The following is a 20358-nucleotide window of genomic DNA, read 5'->3' on the forward strand; positions in this document are numbered from 1 at the left end:
TTCCAAAGAGACAGAATAATAATATTTCCCAGCACTTATTTTCACGTTGACTGTTGAATCTGTTCTTAGATATGACTAAATATTCAGTCAAATTTGAAATACCTTCGTCACACAAGTAATTTCTCTTCATACAAAAAATGTGAGAGTGAACTAGAGTTTTTTTCTCCTATTTACATTTTCACAATCTGTACAGCTCAGGGACAAAATAATCCATCTTCTCTAACAAAACAGAAAAACAGATTCAAGTCAGAAGAGAAAGATAGTGTCCGTGAAAAAGATGTGATGATCTATTGTGCTTTTGGTGTTGCGTTACAGTTGATCATTTTTACCAGATCAAAAGAACATAAAATAAATAAATCACAAGAACCTCAATTCATTAGTGAATACATTTGTAGAGAGAGAAAAAAAAAGAATGATTGCACATACCTTGGTTTGAAGAAATAGCTGAACATAATTTAACAATTAAACCTATCAATCAAAGTTAAATTTCAAATAGCTCTATTCTCTGGCATTTTGTACATTTTTTAAAATCAAAACTCTATGTGAGGTATTTACAAATAGCTTTATGATGCATGTAGCCTACGATAAACAGTTGTCTTGCGCAATGTCTCTCGTCCAAATGAGCACACACGGAGGTAATCAAGCGTATGTATCCAGGCACATACAACGACAGAAAACGATATATTCTGAGGAAAAAATAGAAAGTAGATGAAATGAAAAAGGCTTCTTCAGTGACTAAGAACCTTATTAAAACCATTTACATAAACTATATCAAGAAAATTCAGTTCTGAATAACAATAACAGTAAAAGCAATCTTATCCTCATAAGATCTTAATCAGTTTAGCCATATTTTTTGAATAGCAAAAATTTCAACCCATAAATTAGTGTCTTCTCTTGCACAAACACACACACACCTACAGTACTACATGGATCCGTACCAATGAAATTGCAAATAATCCAAGTATCATAAAAATGCCCATTTCTGAGCTGAAAGTTAAGATGTAAAACAAGGAAAAGAAAGAAAACTAAATCTACACATGCAAATCCTATAAACCCCGGTATCATACATACTGACTTGTCAACTAAAATAATTATTAACAAAGATCTGTTAATCAGGTGCATGGGGTCAGACTGTGCTTGGGTATAAAATTGTGAATATCTAAAGCTTTGCATCAACAGCTGGGCAGGGCTCAGGATCAACAATAGCAAATGTTCATTTGTGATGGACTCAACATTTGGAAAGGGTTGACTTTGATGTTTAATGTGTTTTTGTAAGATTCACCTTTCCATAATTGATTCCGTATACCTTTGTGTGTAAATTTAAAAGAAAAAAATAATAATAAGTAGAATACATAGATTAATTTCTATGATATACATATATATTCCTAGGTTTTTGTTGATCAAAACACTTTCAATCACGCACACAACAAAAAGAAACAACTACCATTAGGGTTTGCTGCAGCCCTTACGATGAATTATCATGCTCCTTCAATCAAATGGGCCGTCTTTATGACAGGCAGTGCTTATAGCTGTGATCACATAATAATTAACATGTCGTGTGCTCATTTCTGTGCTGGAGGCCTGACTGCCTGACAGGAGTCCATTTTGCTCATGATTTTAACAACCAAACTCTCATGGCCAAATACATTGGCTAAAATGCAACATTTTAAGGATGAGATGTTTTAAGGAGGACATCATGGTTGTCCCCGTGCGTTATTTTGTGAGGTGGTGTTTTGTAAATATGTATATTGTAATTTTTGGCACTATGGTATACCCCCTGTAATCCTGCTAATATACTAATGTACCGTATACAAGAGAGGCCCAGTGTTGGTGCGTGCAATAACATTTTGCCACTTTAATGTTAACTTTTTCTCAATAAAAAAGTTGGGCTTTTACCGTCTAATTAAATAACTAGACAAAAACAGGCTTCTGTTCTACCAATGGAAATATTGAGAATCATCTGAATAACATCAGTATTAATCCTTTAAGGCACATAAAGCGAAAAATTCAGAATCCATTTGGTCCTGCCTGACCCACAATAAAAAATGGCAAATCAGTATGATGTAGCGTTTGTCACTTGACTCTTGTAAGTGTACTAGTACATAAACGTACTCAGGAAGCCATGCCTTTACACACCACAGAGCTGAAATATGAGAAAAGTGAAATAATCAAAGATATGTAAGAAAATGAACAGCAAAAAAGAAGAATGAAAAAAAAAAGAGTCCAAATAACAGGAGCCGTTTTAGAGTCACTTTGTTACTCCATTTAACTGATCTCCTGAAATCTGGTCAGATAAGAAAATAACAATACCAATATGTAACATGGTCTATCAAATTATGAAAACAATTCAAAACAATCTTAAAACACTAGAATAATATTCAGTAATATTAACATTATCAATACAGTTATTGTTAGTTTACCCTGTTAATAAAACAGAAATTCTGATTTCTCAATGGTGATTGTATTTCCGTACCTATAAATGTTTCTCATAGCGTCGGACTGCAAGAGGGAGGGCAGGTCAGGAGCATATAAAGAGATAAGTGGGCACTCTGTTCTCCTCCCTCCTAACAACGACCCTATCTTGGACTGAGTTTCAGAACAGCACCAAAAACCTCTCTTTTCATGTAAATTTGGTCCCTTAAAAAACTTCACCACAGCTGAGCTTGCTGTGTAGAGAGTGGATAGTTCAAATACATCCATTTAGTGGAGTGCGAACATACACAGTATTGTGTCTCATTCACTTCACACAGAGAGGTCACTGGCTTGAGTTGCCCCGCAGATTCTCTTTTTCCCAAATGACTGCACCCATTGTGTTGGCGTTCACATCACACATCTGACTCGATGCTGGACAGCTTTTCATAGACATGTCCATTGGCTCCGCTGAAGGGTCTCGGTCCCAAACCTAATGTGTCCCTGCCTCCGGGAAGAAGCTTGTTGCCCACGTGGTGGTTGCCCATGGGTCCTCCCACCCCACCCAGACACAGCTCTTTTGGGTACCTGGGGGCCATATTGGACATCACTCCTGCAGTGGCAGACACGGGTAAATAGGAAGTAGCTCCCATTGAGCCTCTGAAATCCCCTCCTCCTCGGTTGTTGTTGAGAAGCTGCTGCTGCTGTTGTTGCTGCGTCTGTGGATTTTTCATGTAGTATGGTTGGGCACCGTGTAAAAGACACTGGTCGTCGCCGAACGTTGGGATGAAAGGGTTCTGGTTCACCTTATCTGGGTAGAGAGATTTAGACAAGGAGTAAGTCCCGGCCCCTCTGCCGCCACCACCACCACAGCCCCCACCTCCCATCATTGTCCTGTCTCTCTCCCTCAAATCTCGCTCCCCCACAGAACGCCGATGAAGCCCGCCTTCACTTCCACGGAACAAACTGAACGATGACCCTGCTTTGGCCCGGTCTCCTAGTCCTCCAAACATAGGGGAATCCCTGTCACCCGAGTACCTCTCAAACATGTGAGCGTACGGACTGGGGCCCTCCATAAAACGATCTTTGTCTTTTAAACTTACACTACGAGGCTGAACAAATTGTTCACCCATACTCCCGCCGGAGCTCCCCATACGCCCTGCTCCCTCCCTCTGCAGGTCCACAAATGTATCATAGGAATGCTGCCTCCTCAGGACCCTCCCGCCTGGGCCTAGCTTCCTGCGTTGAATCTGAGTTTGTGTTTGAGTTCCCCCAACACTACTCTTCCCCCCTTGGAACACAAGGTTGTTGTCCTCACTGATATTATAAAGGTTGCTTGGCTGAATTTTACAAGAATCACAGCGCTTACAGGAAGCGGAACTGGGGCGACTGCTAGTCCCCCCGTTCCCACCTGCTGGGCATGCGCCTCCTCCATGATGACAGACACTGTGACAATTACGGCACTCCCAGTCTCCTCCTGCTATACCCCCTCCACCAATCCCAGAAGCACTCTTTTCCCAACAGCTGTGGGCCTGCTGGCCTGCCGACACTGTGTTCTTGACTTTACCTTTGAGGAAGTCTTCTACTGGCACTAAACTCTTACAGACGCCACCACCACTAGCACTGCCCACACCGCTTCCTCCACTTCCTCCCTCCTGCTCCCATATGGCCTTGCCTTCCTTGGAGCGGAACTGCTCCGCATAGAACTCTCTGAGGTTCTCTTTGTCTTTACGGAATGAGTAAGGAGAAGAATTACCCCCTCCGGCGCCCCTCTTCCGCTCCAGGGGTGGTGAGACCGCACGGTGCGCCAGGGACCCGTGGGGGAAGTGGTGGTGGACGGTGTGGTGGTGGGGCCTCCTCCTGAAGCCACTCAGCTCTACATCGTCATGCTCCCGTCTGCATTTGGCCGAGGCCGGCCTCTTTTTCAGACTGTCCCTGTACTGCTTACGTCGCTTGTTGTTGCCTTCCAGGTTGCCGTAGGTGACTGTGTGCGTGGAAATATCCGAGACATCAGAGCGAATATTGCCATCATCGCCCCCTGATCCTGCCCCTCCCCCGCCTCCACCACAGTATCTTTCGTGACTCCCGATCAGCCCCGTGCTTGATGCTCCTCCTTTGAAGGAAAACCTGCCGTACACATTGCCAGCCTTGAACCCTCCCTGGCTGGAGTCCGCCGGGGTATGGCCAGCAATCAAGTCAAACTTATTGGTGTTTCTGTGAGTCATGGAGGGGCGGGGCTGCGTTGTAAAGATGGGTGCAACCCCTCCACCTAAACTGTCACAATCAAACATACCCCCTTCCAACGAGCTAGCGCTGCCTAAGCTACGCGGCCTATTGGGCGGGGGCCCGGACATACCCAGAGCTGAGGCCGGGTGGTGGTGCCGGTAATGGTCCTGGTACAAGTTGCTGTCCTTCAGGGGCAAGTTGCCAAAAGTCCTCTCCACCTCACCAGCGTAGTCATTAAACATGTGGTCCTCAGCCATATAGGGAGGAGCAGTCTTGCAGTCCATGGGGTGACCCACCAAGCTCCGCCGGTGCTCTTGGATATCGTAGATAGCAGAGTCCCGGCCGCTGTGACTGTACTCCAGGGCAGCGTGTGGAGAGCCATTGATACCTGGCACCGCCGTCATATCCTTGGCTGTACGGATCAAGCGTAAGATGTTGGAGTGGGTGTTGTTCATGTTCTTCTTCATAGTAGCTGAGGGAGAGTCTGCAGTTGACTTGTTTTCCTCAATTTGAACACCGTGGATGCAGCTGTAGATTCCCTGTAGTGAGCAAATGAGGGGAACAAAAAGACAGACAAGGAGAGAGAATGTGAGACAGGTCAAGGAAGAAGATGAGAGTAGCTCGGTTTTAGGCTCAGTGTGAACAGCATAATGGGTAAAGTGTAGAGGGTACGGTAAACACCAGAAGGATCAAATGTGAGGGAGGCGGGCCAAACAGTCGACACAGAAACAGACAGACAGAGCGAGGAAGCAAACAGGGACAGACAGAGGCAGAGAGAGGTTAATACATTGCCGTGTTCCCCTGACCACTCACTTGTTTACACACTATCAAACAGTAATAGGGGCTGAGTTCACAAACGACTTTTCTCTGGGAATTGTCTAGGACCCTTACAGCTGCCGCTCAGCCCTTCACCTCAGGTGGCAGTGGATGAACAAGGGAGCGTAAGGATCAACGGCCTGATTGATAACAGCAAGCACAATCAATAACTTTGGTCGGTATCATTTAAATTCACCTGATCCCAATTGGTCTGGTTTTGTTTCTTTGCCACAGCTGTTTTCACTTACAAACGTAATGTAAATGAGTCACTTTAGCTTTTAATGGTCCTCATTGCTTAAAGCATTTGGCTGTCTATATGGTTAAGAACATGTGTCAAACGAAAAGGTCATGCTGTCGAACCAATTACCAAAAGATACATTCTCTTGACAAAAAAGGTTTTCTGTCTATTGCAGTTAGTTTCACGGAGAGGGTGTATATTAAAGTATTGTCAAACCTGTGGATCTATTTCTTTCTGTGTGTTTTATCTTTTTTTCTGGGCGCTGTGACAAGAAGCAGCCATTCCGATGGGAATTTCTGTCTTGATCTCCTACTTATATAGCTACTACATCAAGTTGTAAAGGTAATCGGAAAAGGTTAGAGCTTCCCCATTGTATTAACTTTTTGTACTCTACTTTGTCCTTTGCCTGACTCATTTTCCCCCTCACCACTCAGGCCTTCTCATCATATTTACAGAATCCTTCTATCCATCTTTACTGTAAATCTTGATAGCCCCAAGAGAGTTTATGAAATGAATTAGACAATCATAAATAAATATGTTTGGATTTTAGTCTAATAGTGAGTTCATAAATATTTATAAAATATTCTATAAATATGCATATGTATATTAATATTTATATAATACATAATATTGTGGCATGACATTGGGGTATTTTAGTAAACATTGCTCATGGTTATTTTGCTAGTCTGGCCCAAAAAGCCACAGGTAGGTCAAGTGATTCATTCTATCACCCTGAGTGGCCCACTACAGCTCAGCTGTTCTGTCAGGAGGACAGAGGTTTTGTCTAAAATAAAACAAGCGCACTCACTCTGCTGATGGAGTAGGTGAATCCCGGCTGTCCCGAGCACACGCCCATGAAGCAGAAACGCAGTTGCCAGTAAAACCAGTGTTCACAGATGAATGTGATCAATGACAAGATCATAGCGGCCCCAAGCATGTAGAAGACGCCTGCCATGTTGTCCACGTCCAGTTGACTGCTCATTACCTCGTTCTTCTCATTGTGGCAGATACCCGTGAGCCAGAGGGCCTCCAACTCCTCCATCTCACCTGCAGCAAATGGACAAACACATGCAGATGTTGGTGAGAGCCTGCAGTGAGTGGGCTTGCCTCAGGATGTTTGAGTCAGAGGACTAAAACAAAGGACTTGATTTCAAAAATGGCCCAGGTCTCATGAACATGCCACAAATGTCATGTTGCATTATACTTACTAATCCACTCTCTCATCCCTTGAGGATCATCTTATTAAGGATTGCTTATGCAAAGCTAACCTCTTCCGTTTTGTGGGGGAAATGCACTGCCCACTGGGATTTGTCTGCACTCTGGGAGGATGGTTGTGTGTGACAAATTCTGCCCAAAAACATGTCGCCCTGCAAGTATCTCAGGAGGGTTGCTAAAGGGACATGTCCAATCAAATTTGTCTGGTTTGCACCAGTGCTACTTGTGTCTCTCAGGGCACAAAGTTCCTTTGCAGATTCTCTTAGCTGCATAAACAAGTGTCTATGTCATATTGTTAAGTGACTGTTTATTATGTGAATATGCATTGCACATTTACAGTGACTAGGAGCCATGTACAATCCCCACAATCCCACACTCAGGAAAGAGGTCTGTTCACCTCAACCAGAGGATTCCAGTAGTGCATGTCCATGACTGTCATATCTGTTGTGTACAGACCACTCGTCTGTGTCCGGCAAACAGATAGAAAATGATAGCAATCATACTTTGGTCTGTCAGTTTGCGCTGCATCAAGCACATACAATCACTTCCACTGCATAGAATAAGAGCATTCCTGAAAATGGCCTTGAATCCAAATCCTTGGATTTTGCAACGTTTGTACATAAAAAGGTTATTATCAAATCAAATCAAATCAATTTTATTTGTATAGTGCTTTTCATACATGTCATGTAACACAAAGTGCTTTACAGATATTAAAGGTTATTAAGGTATCTGTAAAATATTGAGAGTAATCATTCAACATAGGGTGATACTAACACATAAAAACATGACTTCTATGTTGTCAGCACTAAGTACAGAGATGAGTTACAGCCCTTTTAAAAACTACAGACACTCCAATGACTTCTACTATGAAGACCTTGTAATAAAATGGTGGTAAACTAGCGGTTTTCTCTCTGAAGTCTAAAATACTACAACCAGTCGGATTAGAGCAGTCTATGAGGTTTTGGCGCTGAAATTAGAAGTCATTGATTCATTCCAAATGTCTCTGGGCCTGGAAAAACTATGGCACTGAGAAAATGTGTCAGCTGTGACCAACAACATCCACAGGCTCCAGTTTTCATCCACATCTCCAGGTCAATATCTACCTCTCTCGGACAAAACAGCCATTGTGATGCACTGTCTGCTGCTCGCGAGTTACAAAATAAACACAGTCTGCTGCAGCCGCTCGGGGGCCAGCTGGTCGCTCTCTGCCTGTTAAAGCCGGGCTACACTCTGCATTTTGTGACGATGTTTTACTGTGTTTCAAAAAAATGTAACTAAAAAAGTAAACTAAAAAGAGACCTACACATTGACATTTAGCTGCAGAAGATGGTTTAGTGTAAAAAATAATAATAACAATAATAATTTACCAAAGAAACAATAAATAGATTAATTGTTTAGATTAATCAGTAGTCTTCTGGCAAATTGAGTCATGTATTTTTTTTTTTTTTTGGGAGAAAATAAAAATATTTTTGATCCCTCATAAAGGTGAGTTATAGAGAATGTGTTTTGGTTTGTGAAAAACCTTCTTTTTTGCCAAAGAATGTCTTTGACAAATTCATCATGTAAAATGATAAAACGAGCTTCATATAAATCAAATACTATACCATCTCCAAACAGCATGAGGATGGCCAGATCCACAGCTCGTTTCCATCCAGAGTCCTTTTGGATGGCAATGCCATAGCCCGTAGACGCAAACACCTTTCCACTGCCGATGGTGACCAGCTTACAGCCCTCGTCTCTGCCCGCCATGTAGTTCAGCACTGCTGCGTCATAGATGAATGCGTCCAGTTTACTGTAGCACACATGAAAACAGCATAAGAATAAGCACATTAATACATCACAGATAGTTATTTTTGTTAGTTAAAAGTCTCTATTAAAGTTTGAATTAAACAATCTAGACTTTTGACAATTAAACACATATAACTAATAGCACTAACATTACAGTCATAATGAAAGTGTACAATACTTGTTAAGTGGACTGCTTCAATTTTCAATGATCTGATCTGTGTTTTGTAAAGTGTTCTTTGCAAATTATAGTTAGTCCTGAAAAACACACTAATAAAAAATAGAGAGAATAGGGCGAGTCTCACAAACACAATTGATTTAAATAGCCTCAATTGCTATTTAATTCTCCTCATAACAAAACATTTGTACAGCTAAATCCACCAAGCACTCTCCATTGTTGTGCTTGATGGACAAAGCGAAAATCATAAAATGCCAGATACTATAATAGAGGCTGCACTCAGAGTGACAGAGGCGGCAGATAGATAAGAGTCAAGAGCAAAGAATGGTATTAGCTAGCTTTTCAGATTTCACCACAAACCACAAGCTCCGCTGCTATTCTGGGGCCTGTGGCAGGCGGACACACTGCCCACCCACTTTGCCCACAACGCTCTGTCTTCGTCTGTCTGCTGCTCTTACTCCTTCATCATCTTTTCGCTCTGTTGCATCAGGACAGTACCTCACAGCTCCATAACACTTTCTCTCTCTTTTCTCGCCAATCCTTTTATGTCCCTTATCCCTCCTATCCCCCATCTGTTCCTCTGGCTGTCTCCTTTCTCACCCGTGCTTCAAACTGTACAGCGCCTCGTCTACGTTTTTCTGGTGGAAGCTGGTCATGTAGGCGTGCATGTCCCGGTAGTTGTTGCGGATGTTGCGCTCTGTGCTCCCATTGGGTACTGTCCCAAAGCGGAATGGCGGGGAGAACTCGTTGGGCTTCTGGAACTGTAGCGTGTCCGGGAAAAAGGAAGAACACACAGAGAAAATTGCAGAGGAGAACTCGTTAGTATTAAAGAGGCACTGAGCTGTATCAAATAGACTTTAATGCACTGTTTAACACGACCATAGTGCAGCACTTTTGAGCGCTAAAAATTAACTAAACGCCCCTAATGGACAGACAAATACAAAGTGCAAGTTAAGGGAATCAAAAATGAAATGTTGGCGAGGCAGAACAACAAGAACATAGCACCCTCTATCTTTTATGGATAATTAGTGAAGCAAAAATGACTACTTTCACTTTTGTGATTTACTTCTAAGTCTGACATTGCTCGATTTACGGCAAACACCTGCTCCCTCGTCCCTAAACCCGAACATTTCATCATGAGTTCACACCTTTTTGTCTGACAGCCCCGACACCTGGTCCACGTACTCTTCCTGGATCATAAAAGCGGCCAGGTTGGCAGTGTAGGAGGCCAGGAAGATGACAGCGAAGAAGGCCCACACCGACACCATAATCTTACTGGTGGTACCTTTGGGGTTTTGCACTGGCACGGAGTTGTTGAAAACCAGACCCCAAAGCAGCCAGACGGCCTTTCCGATGGTAAAGGAGGGGCCACCAGGTTCTGAGGAGAAAATGACAATGGAAATGATGCATGTATGATGATGGGCAATATACCACTACGGTGTAAAACTGTTGCCTGTAAGAAATGCAAAATGACAATATGGAGTAAATCTAGAATGGAAGAAGAATAGTTATAGCTGCGGTAATAACTAATGGGGATTCATAATAAAAATAAAGATACATGGAAAGTAACTATGGCTGGGTGTTGATAAAAGGTTCTGGTATATATACTGGTACAGAAAACATTTTAGTAACAAAAATTACTGTACTAGTACTTGAAAAAAATCTAAAGATACTAAGTTTCGATGAATGGAGGGTCAGGGTTAGGGACAACAAGGGTTCAGCGAATGGAGAGTCTAATACATAAAATAATAGATAAACTTCTCAGCTCAAATAAATGATAAAAAAGTGTAAAATACTGCTCAAATAGAATTTATGGACAGTATTGTTCTAGATTGTGTGTATTGTTGGGGTGAATGAATTGTATTTGTTTTATGTTTGCACTGTATATCTTGTAATTGTCTTTTTACTCATTAATTTCAGATGTGCTTTATAAATAAAGTTGACAATGACATTGACATAATCAAAAGCTCCAGTAAAATATGTTTTGATTGGGCCAGAAGTGGTATTACTTTCCTTTTTAATGTGAAATAATTCCAAGTACAGCCACCCGTCACCGTACCATTGGTTGGGTATCATAGCCGTAAAGCACCATTACAGTGCTGGTGCTAAAGTTAATTGGAAAATAAGTCATCTTTTTCAGAACCTAATCTTATTTCTGCTGCTATACAACAAAGCATTGACGGATAGAGCAGTGGATTTACTCCCATCCAATAGTTAGTCATTACATGTGTTGAATGGTCCACATCTGTACGCTCACCACTGCTGTGACAACCCACTGTTACGGACTTACTCAGCTCCACCTACTCCTATGGCAGCATGACAAGGTAGCGCGCTGGAAACACTACCTACTGGAGCACGGTGGCATCTGTGAACTGGAGAGGCGCGAGGAAGGGGGGTAGATGGGCAAGCAGCAGGCTACAATTATGTTACAGCTGGAGCGGTGCTATAGGACAACAGCCTGGCATAACCCAGTGATTAAACCGCTTACATCAAACGAGAGGAACGTCTTTTAGCAAAAGTAAAAAAAAGCGAAGTCAAAAGTTAAAAATGACTCTTCTCATCCCCTCAGGACCTCGATGAGAAAAAGTCACGGAGCAGCAAGACGGCACTTTTTTATCTTGAGAGAGTGCAATTGTGGCAGGTTAATGCAATACTGAGAGTCAAGCAGAGCTGGCTCTATAAAACCTGGAAAAAATAGATTGAATCTGAGCCATTGATTTTCACGGGCAAATTGATTTGAACAGTCTGCTGGAACTGTATTTCACTCAGCGGATCGTGTTCAGCAGACAAACACGTTCTGAATGTGTGATGAGACATTTGTTTACATATTTACCGTGGTTTACAAGCCCAGATGTGCAGTGTAACGGAGATGACTAAATACATTTGAGAGAACAGTGGGAACCTCTGAGCAACCTGAATGGCTAAAGATAGCTCAGATCGCTTATCGGCTGCTTGCCTTTTCATTAGCGCCAGAGCTTAAGTGCGTGGAGATGTAGATAAACACTCAAGTTAAAAAGGAGAAAATCCCGGGAGTTCAAGTCACGCTGACTTTGAAGACACTGCTGAAGTTCTCAAATGTGATTCTGTAAGGGTGTAGAGAACAGGCTAAAAACAAGGTAAAGGCTAAATCACTGGTTTATGCCTTTTTGCATAACTTATTTAAAATTTTGAAATCATTACATAAACTAAACATACTGATTAAAGTGATAGTCTGGAAGTCTAAATGTTTTACAAATGTTATAAAATTTGCAAAATCCACCACCTGGTCTTGCATTTTGATGTTAAGTTAGTAATAATATATACATATTATTTTTTGTAAAGTCCCTCCTTCCCGGATCTCAGCGGCTAATCAGAGTCTAGTATCCTCCCGCGTTGACCAATGAGACCAGCTTTTCCTGTGAACCAGCCTGTCAGGTCCAATCAGGAGGAGGGGGAGGAGCTTGATCGTTTACTTTTGAAAATTCTGCTTCTGTTTTCCTCATTTTTGCAAAATAAGAAGAAAGGGCTTTCTGGTTAAAGCAGTACTAAGTAACTCTTCCCCCTAAAGGCCATAAGCGCAACTGCAGGTGTAGTAGCAAGTTACGATTTTTTAATTTATTAATTGTCTTGGAGAGTAGACAGGAAAGGCGAAGGGAGAGAGGGTTACTGTGCATCCAATTATACAATAGAAATATTTTTTTTTCACTCAAACTTGGCTGTTAATACTGTTTAAAGTGACGTTAGCCCGCAGTTAGCTTTGCCCGTTAGCCTGTTAGCTTCTTCTTCGTGATTCCATTAGTGTGTATTGCTTTCTCCGCACCGGGGGCAGTCAAGTTGCAAACATGGTTTTCTGGCCAGAGACACCAGGGGGAGATGAAAGACCCTCCAATCATCCCATAAACACTTGTATTACCCCCCACAGGGACTACGGAAAGGATTTATTAAGGTAAATAAGTTACTTAGTACTGCTTTAAAGAACGGACACATTTGATTGTTTGCTTTCAAATTTCACTCTCTCTCTCTGCAAACTTACAGACTATCACTTTAAAGCATACATGAAATGCACTATTTGCAAGGTTTTAATCATCATAATCACCTATTTAAAGTTTTGCTAGAACAGGGATCTGGACCTCCAGAGGCTTTAGTCCGGACCCAAAACCTTTTCATCCTCTCAATATACTTAATTGCATATAGCTGAATTAAAAATTATCTAAACAATTTGAGTAACCTTGAAATAAAATGGCAAAATTATTGATTCATTGATCAGCTCTGCTATGTAAAAGAGACAAAAGAGAAGTTTGCGAACCTCGAGCTGATTTAGTTGGGGACCCCTGTGCTAGACCATATATTTAATTTAGTAAATTTAGACATTACCTTATTACTAGATATTAGCTTTATTTAACTTACTCTGTTTTTAATAATTTGCAAGTGCTTATTATTTTTTACTACTGTAATTAATCTATATTTCTTGTCTGCACCATTTCAACTAAGAAAATGTTAATAGCAACAATGACAGTTGTAATTCAGGTTTTAAAATACTGATGGACAATCTGTAGATGTGCTGAAGTGACAATAGTTTGTGTGCCCTGGCCTCGGTGTGTGTGGTGAGGTGTTAGTGTGTCGCTCTCACCTCGGCCGTCAGCCAGACAGCGGTTGTAACCCACAGGGCTGACGTACTCAAACGCAAACACCGCCACGGCCGACACCATGAGCAACATCACAAACATCATCACCCAGACGTCCGCACTGAAGGGCTCTGCAACAGACAGCGGGGCATCAAAGGTCTGATCACTAATAATAAAAACAAGTGCAGTGAATAATGCATTAGTGATTTTTCCAGACACTCAAAGTCGCTTATGCCACACCCACAGCTGCCCTGGGGTAGACTGATGGGATTAAATATATATCATTCACTGCTTGCATGATTTGCTGAACTGGTCTGATTAAAACAAGATTTTTCTAGGTCACGAAGGCCAACAAAAAGGTCCCAAGTTCAAATCCCCAACTATGAGGGTCTTTCTGTGTGATTTTGTGGCAAGTTCTGTGTGGGTTTACTTCAGGTCCTCGTTCTCCTACCACTAACATGTACAATGTTTACACCAGCTTTCTTGAAAGAGCAACATTAGTCTAGCTACAGAACCACCTAATGGATAAACACACGATAAATGTTTTCCACTCGAACTGTGGGTCAGTTTTTTTACCAAGAAAAGCAGATGGGGAGACTGTTCCATTGCTCCGTGACACCATGACACTGATCCCCGTTTCTATGAACGGCACAGAGAAATCGATGACCTCGGACCGCTCCTCGTTGATGGTGAGCGAACCCACCGCCATATGGGCATTCTTCAACACCACCTGAGGAGGAAGAGACGCAACACAGAAGAAGAATGTATATGAAATAGTTCATTTATGAGTCAGTGATGTGTTTAACGAGCTATTTCCAAGCCAAGTCAAAGTAAAAGGGGATCATTACTACATCAGGTCACAATACGACTCCAGTGGCTCCCTCTCTGTATTTCAGGTATATTTAGTGCTGTGTCAAAAGCCTCAGCTCATGAATACAAATGCAGCAGAAGGAGAAGAACGTTAATAAAGGATGTGTATGCCACAGTGAGCACGAGTCTTGCACTGATTTGTTCGCTGTTGGTCACACTTTGCTCACAGACTGTTTTTAGTCTTATCTACTTCTCACTATCCTTGCTTCCCCTGCACAAATTAAACCATTAGCTGCTCGCTTAGGGACTGGAGGACACAAGACTAAAATCTACTCACCGAACTGCACATCTACACAGCCCAGTACTTCACACGCTACACTATAATCGGTTAAAAAAGGGGCATCACATTGATTTGAAACGGCCGCGTGCTGCTCAAGTCTAATGTATGCAGGCCAGAAGTAGAAGAACACAAGTAGTTCTTTCCCGAGGCTACAATCTCCTTCTTGTCCTTTCATTTTTGTTCGCTATGATCAGGACATACACACTCTCCTGTCCGGAGCTTTGGCCCATCACAGCTCAGCCCAATATCCACCATAACATGACAATGGGAAATGTTCTCACAATATAATTAGCTCATCATAAATCCCCAAGGATGCGCTGTATTCAAATTAGTATAAGATTACATACTTATCAACTTGTTTTAATTAATGTTTCATTTCTGCAATGTAATTAGAGAGCCGAGTTGCCAGTGCATAATGCAGGGAGGAAACAAAGCAGTCGGAGGGGGAATTACACATGTTGAATCAATATGACCAAATAAAACAGCATCATTGAGATGGGAGAGAAGATAATATTGGAGAAAATAAAATAATAATTACAGAGATATTCAGGATTTTACCGAAGAAGCGCTTCAGTGCCGCAAAAAAAGGTAATTTACTGGGGCCAGACTAACCATATAAATGTGTCAATAGAATAATTTTAACCATTTTGCATTTAAAATAACTTATATTTGAGCAGCATCAGCTTCCTCAGCAGTGGTTGCATAAGCTACGCAGTGGCGGAGTGATCTGCTAGAAAATAGTCCCTCAAAATGCGATCATTCATTTGATGCAAGGTCAGTTATATTCCAAAAATTATTCTATCGTCACAGACAATTAGTCTGGCGTTATAAGTGATTTGCCTCAGGTGCACTGTGGAGTGCGTAAGACTGTTTTTAATGCAGGCTAGCTGATACCGCGCTAGCCCAGCACTAGCCTAGCACCACGAAAACTCTTAAGAACTGCATGCATTACAAAAAACAATATCTCCAGAAATCAGCCACACTCTGAATAACTAGGAAATGAGGCCCTATGTCAAAAATCCTGAAACATCCCTTTAAGATTCTGCGCTTCAAAGCTGCTTCATTCTGTTTGAACGCTGACCTCTTGTGGATAAACGTAATTATTGCCAGATTATTAATGAGCTTGTCGTGCTCCATACGTTTCATTCCCAAGGCCAAGCTCCATATGCAAGCAAATGCAGCACATGTATTTATCGCTTATGGTTTACATCGTCAAAGCAACCCCCAGAAAACATCTGTGGTTTAGCCATAGACTGTAAAAAATAATGGACGTCTTATGCTCACTCCTCCCCGTTTACCATAATGAGGTCATGGGGGAAATCATGGCGGATTTACAGACTCCCCCTCCCCAACTCTGATGAAGCATGTTCCTAAAAAGGACATACGGGCGGGATTTTCACCGTAGACTCGGCCCTTGCGTGACGTGTAGCTCGCGCTGCTCCAATGCTAACAGTCCGAGCCTCATTAAGTGCAAGATTTAAAAAAATATTTTTACGAAAACCAGCCTGGTTTCATATATTGTGATTAACCCAGCGTTATCTCAGGAGGAATATCTAGTGTCTAAACTCCAATGCTTTTCAATGGGGGCCTAGTGGCGATATGGAGGTACTACAGCAATGGCGGAGCAATGGCGGCCCCCAGTGTAGTGGTCATAAAGCAGAGCAGCCAGCGCCCATTGGGTTTAGCGCATCACCGCTCAAAGCTGTCAAGGCAATTCAGATTACTCAAGTCAGTACTGTGCTGGTTCATGTTTTTTGTTCATTTTCTCAATCAAGTTTTGTAGTATTGTAGCATTTTGTAGCATTTTGTAGTGTGTGAAAAATGTATAATATATATACAGTGGCGAGAAAAAGTAAGTATTTCTCACATTGCTGCCTAAATTGGTGTCTGATCTTCATCAAAATCACAGGAATGATTAAACAGTTTATGCCTGAACTAATATCACCCAAACATTTGCATTTGATCACATTTTTACTGGCCATAACAAGTAAACATTCACAGGAGAGCGTGGAATAAGTAAGTACACCGCCTGAATCTCGCTGAACTGCAGCAGTTTTGTAAAGAGGAATGGTGAGTGTCTAATCTGCAAGCAGTTATTGCAGCAAAAGAAGGACCAGCAGCTATTTAATACAGGGCTGTAATTACTTATTTACATTCTGTTGTGAAACTCTCAGTTTTTTCTTCAAAATATTTTGATAAACTTGTGAATCAATTTTTCTATTTATGATAGCACGTTGTCCAGGCACTGAGGCAACAAAACAGCCCCACACCATGATTCTCCCTGCACCGTACTTCACAGTGAGGTTAGGGTTCAACTGTTCAACTTTAGTTTGTGAAAGAGCTCTTGAATACTCCACAGTAGTTGCAGATTAGACCCTCACATCAGGATCTTGGACCATTCCTCTTTAAAACTGCTGCAGTTCAGTGAGATTCAGGCGGTGCATTCACTTATTCCACACTCTCCTGTGAATGTTTACATGTTATGGCCAATAAGAATATGATAAAATGTACATGTTTGGGTGGTATTAGTTTCAGCAGACATGTGTAATCATTCCTGTGATTTTGATGAAGATCAGACCACATTTAGTGACCAATTTAGACAGAAATGTGAGAAATTCCAAACAGTGTACTTACTTCTTCTCGCCACTGTATACATTTAACCCTACACGTCCCACCAGGTCTACATAAAGGACCTGCAGGTCAATCAGGGCTGAACAAGGTCTAAAAGGATGTAAGGGTGCTCCTAAATTGGACAAACTCCAAACTGGGTGTAAACCATGAAAATAAAAAAAACAATGCTTACTTTCTGACAAATTTGCATTAAACTGTCTAAACTTTCAGATGGACCATGAGTACCACCTGAGGACACCCAAGTACCAGGAATGGTGCACTTATCACAGTGTGAGAGCCACTACATTAAAACTAAATGCCTGAACATTCTAGATTAGGGGAAAGAAAACACTTCTGTAAAATCAGCTATCAGAGCGTGCATGTAAAGTCAGAGATTGGCTTTTACCTCTCCAACCATGCCGTTCCATGTCCCGTTAATTTTCTTGCCGTGCTTGCCATTGGTGACGAGGTACAGATCATACGTAAACTTGACACTCTTGGCGATCTTTTTGAGGATGTCGATGCAGAAACCCTTGCAACAGCGCTTGATGTAGATCCCTGAATCTCCGGTTTGGTTGCTGATGAATGAAGCAGGGATGGGGAAGAAGAGGTTACAGATCAGGATCAAAAACAGAGGACAAATATTTTAACAAGGAAATTAGTTACATAAAGAAAACAATTATCTTTTCTTTGTACGTGTTTTTAGTGATATGGTAATTGGAGCGCCTGGCGAAAACCTAAAGATGTGGCAGGAAAATGCAAAGCTCAGCACAGAGACATGTAACGTAAGTTCTCAGTCCTACAGGAGGTTTCCAGCGTAGTGGTCAAAAGCCGTCATCTGCACTTGGTAGATGAAGTGAATCTATGATTGACGGGCACGGCATCCCCGCCTATATGCCCTTTTTAAAGAACAGGCTTCGAAAGAGGAGATTAAGCAGCCATGTTAATTTCACAGACTACTCGGGATCATTACTATGAATGGGGCTGAATGATCACCGGTTATCTCTTCTGTCTTACATCTATGGTTTAAACCCACACTGAAGAGCTTGTTTTCTATACGACAATATGATCACTTCATGTTATTTTACAAAAGTTGCCTATAAAGGGTGCTATTTGCCCCTGACAAACAGTTATATCTGGGGAAACAGTTATATCAAGGGAAATAGTCATATCTGTTTCCCTTGGCATAACATAGCCTTACAGAAGCCTTCTGCTACACACTAATCTATGTGCCTTGGCCAAGTTGTCTGGTAATCTTGGCGCTCTTTTGACGCCACCTCTAGGACTATTTAAAACTTCATGACCAACACCACCACGATGTGTTGAGAGCTCACGTCTCCGGGTCCCGTACTGATGGTAAATAAACTTCACCTGTGTCATTTGGAGAACACCAAATACTCCGACAACAATGTTTTGCTGACTGTGAACCGAGGACAAATTATTTAGTTTAAACCTTGTATTCACATAAATGAGTGACATTTGTGGACAATAGTATCATCAGAAACAGACCATGTAAGTGAAAACACAATTATTGCAATAAAATGAATGTTATCAAAGCCCTGCTGGTTGTGTCCACACAGTCAACTCATTCAACAGTCTGTAGCTCTAGAAAAGGGGTAAGTGATTAGTCAATAAAAGCAACAATGAGCGAAAGGACGTCCTCTAAGATTTGAGGTTGGCCAGACAAGAATAAAGAGGCCAGTGATAAAAAATCATTATCTCCCAGGACGGAGCAGATGAAGGAGGGTCAGTGTGAGGAGACGGGAGCTGGGAAAGAGGGACACAATCTAAGGCAATGATCTGGTTCAGATGAGGAGAAGAGGAAGGTAATCACAGGACGTCACAGAGAGCGGATTGAAAAAGTCAAAAGCGCTTCAGTCTCTGTCTTAAATTAAAAATATCAAACAGGTCGATATGTCGCCTTTTGGCTGTTGACAAATCAATTCTTGAGTGAACAGCAGCAGTGTATTCGAGTATTCACATTTCAGCCGTATTGTTTCATAAAATCGATGTTTTAGACTTTCAGGGGGAAAAAATATATTTCCCAACACACAATGGTCACAAATCAGACGGCTGGCCAAACTAGACACGAACTGAAAAAAAGACGAAGCGTCACCTGAGCTTTAGTTGTTTACGGCACGGCACAGTGTTCCTCATACACGTCCCGCTGAGTGGGTCCACATCCTCTACAATGACAAATGGGGCCTCCTCCAAAGTTACAATGGACAGGTGGTCCTCTTGCGCCTCAGCTCCAAAGTGCAGCTCAAAACGAGGCCACACATGGTACCTCATTGTCAGAGAGCCTCTCTCCCACTTGCCAACCTGCAACAGTGTAGGAAGTCTTAATTAATACACAAGGCAGAAACGCTGTAAGTACAAGATGTTGAGCAAAACAAAAGACAATTACCCGGTCCCATTGTCGATCCCTTTCGAGAAGAATTATGACTAGTTTCGGATGCACCTGATGTCCTTCCTCCTTAAAAGAGAGGTTTCTCCCTTCAAACGTCACGTTCATCACATATCTAAGGATCAGAGGAAAAGTGTTTGGGAAGTAAATAACCTTTCTAAGACAATTATCGCTTAAATGTAGTTGTTCCATATGGTTTTGTTTCAGATTCAGAAACTTTTATTTATCTCAAAGGGAAATTCATCTGCAGTAAATCTCAGAACATTTTACAAACATATCTCAGTCCCAACAGTACAGACAAGAGTAGAGGCTCAAGATAAACAATAGGTCTATACAGTAAAATAGAGCTCCTGTTTGAGGCACATCATGGTAATAAAAAGGTGACAGAGGCAATTATCACGGTTTACTATTTAAAAAATATGATTTAGGAAAACACAGAACAACAAGCAATTAATACCTGGGGTGGTCAAAATGTCAGTTCATTTAGTTAGTGGCTTTTAATATACAACAAATCATTGCACTGTTTCTCTTCAGAATGAGCTCCTAAATGTCAATGCTAACTTATGCAATTCAGCTTATTCCGGAGGTTCACGTGGGCCGCCATGAATTGTGCCCACCCCTTTTCTCTATCTGTTAACATGGGACTGGACAAGTCCACATAAAATCAGTTACTACACGAAAACAAAACCGTTTATCGGCCTCGCTGAGAAACGTTGCAGT

The 20358-nt window shown here is 41.8% G+C and overlaps 1 protein-coding gene across 7 annotated transcripts in view; it reads right to left on the bottom strand.

The window, feature by feature from the left end:
- Nucleotides 1–20358, bottom strand: part of grin2bb (glutamate receptor, ionotropic, N-methyl D-aspartate 2B-b) — a 75568-nt gene continuing 55210 nt past the window's right edge. For 4 of the 7 annotated variants that reach the window (XM_079553929.1, XM_079553928.1, XM_079553930.1 and 1 more), the window contains 10 exons: nt 19639–19753; nt 19348–19553; nt 17638–17809; nt 14048–14201; nt 13477–13602; nt 10016–10245; nt 9468–9628; nt 8509–8696; nt 6498–6736; nt 1–5174 (listed from right to left, as the gene is read on the bottom strand). In XM_079553929.1, the coding sequence (XP_079410055.1) occupies nt 2826–5174; nt 6498–6736; nt 8509–8696; nt 9468–9628; nt 10016–10245; nt 13477–13602; nt 14048–14201; nt 17638–17809; nt 19348–19553; nt 19639–19753 (3940 nt within the window). In that variant the 3' untranslated portion in view covers nt 1–2825. The remainder of the gene's footprint in view (nt 5175–6497; nt 6737–8508; nt 8697–9467; nt 9629–10015; nt 10246–13476; nt 13603–14047; nt 14202–17637; nt 17810–19347; nt 19554–19638; nt 19754–20358) is intronic. The other 3 variants (XM_079553932.1, XM_079553931.1, XM_079553933.1) reach the window with 3 other exon arrangements.

Source organism: Gobius niger, assembly GCF_951799975.1.
Source record: "Gobius niger genome assembly, chromosome: 3".
NCBI classification, from domain to species: Eukaryota; Metazoa; Chordata; class Actinopteri; order Gobiiformes; family Gobiidae; genus Gobius; species Gobius niger.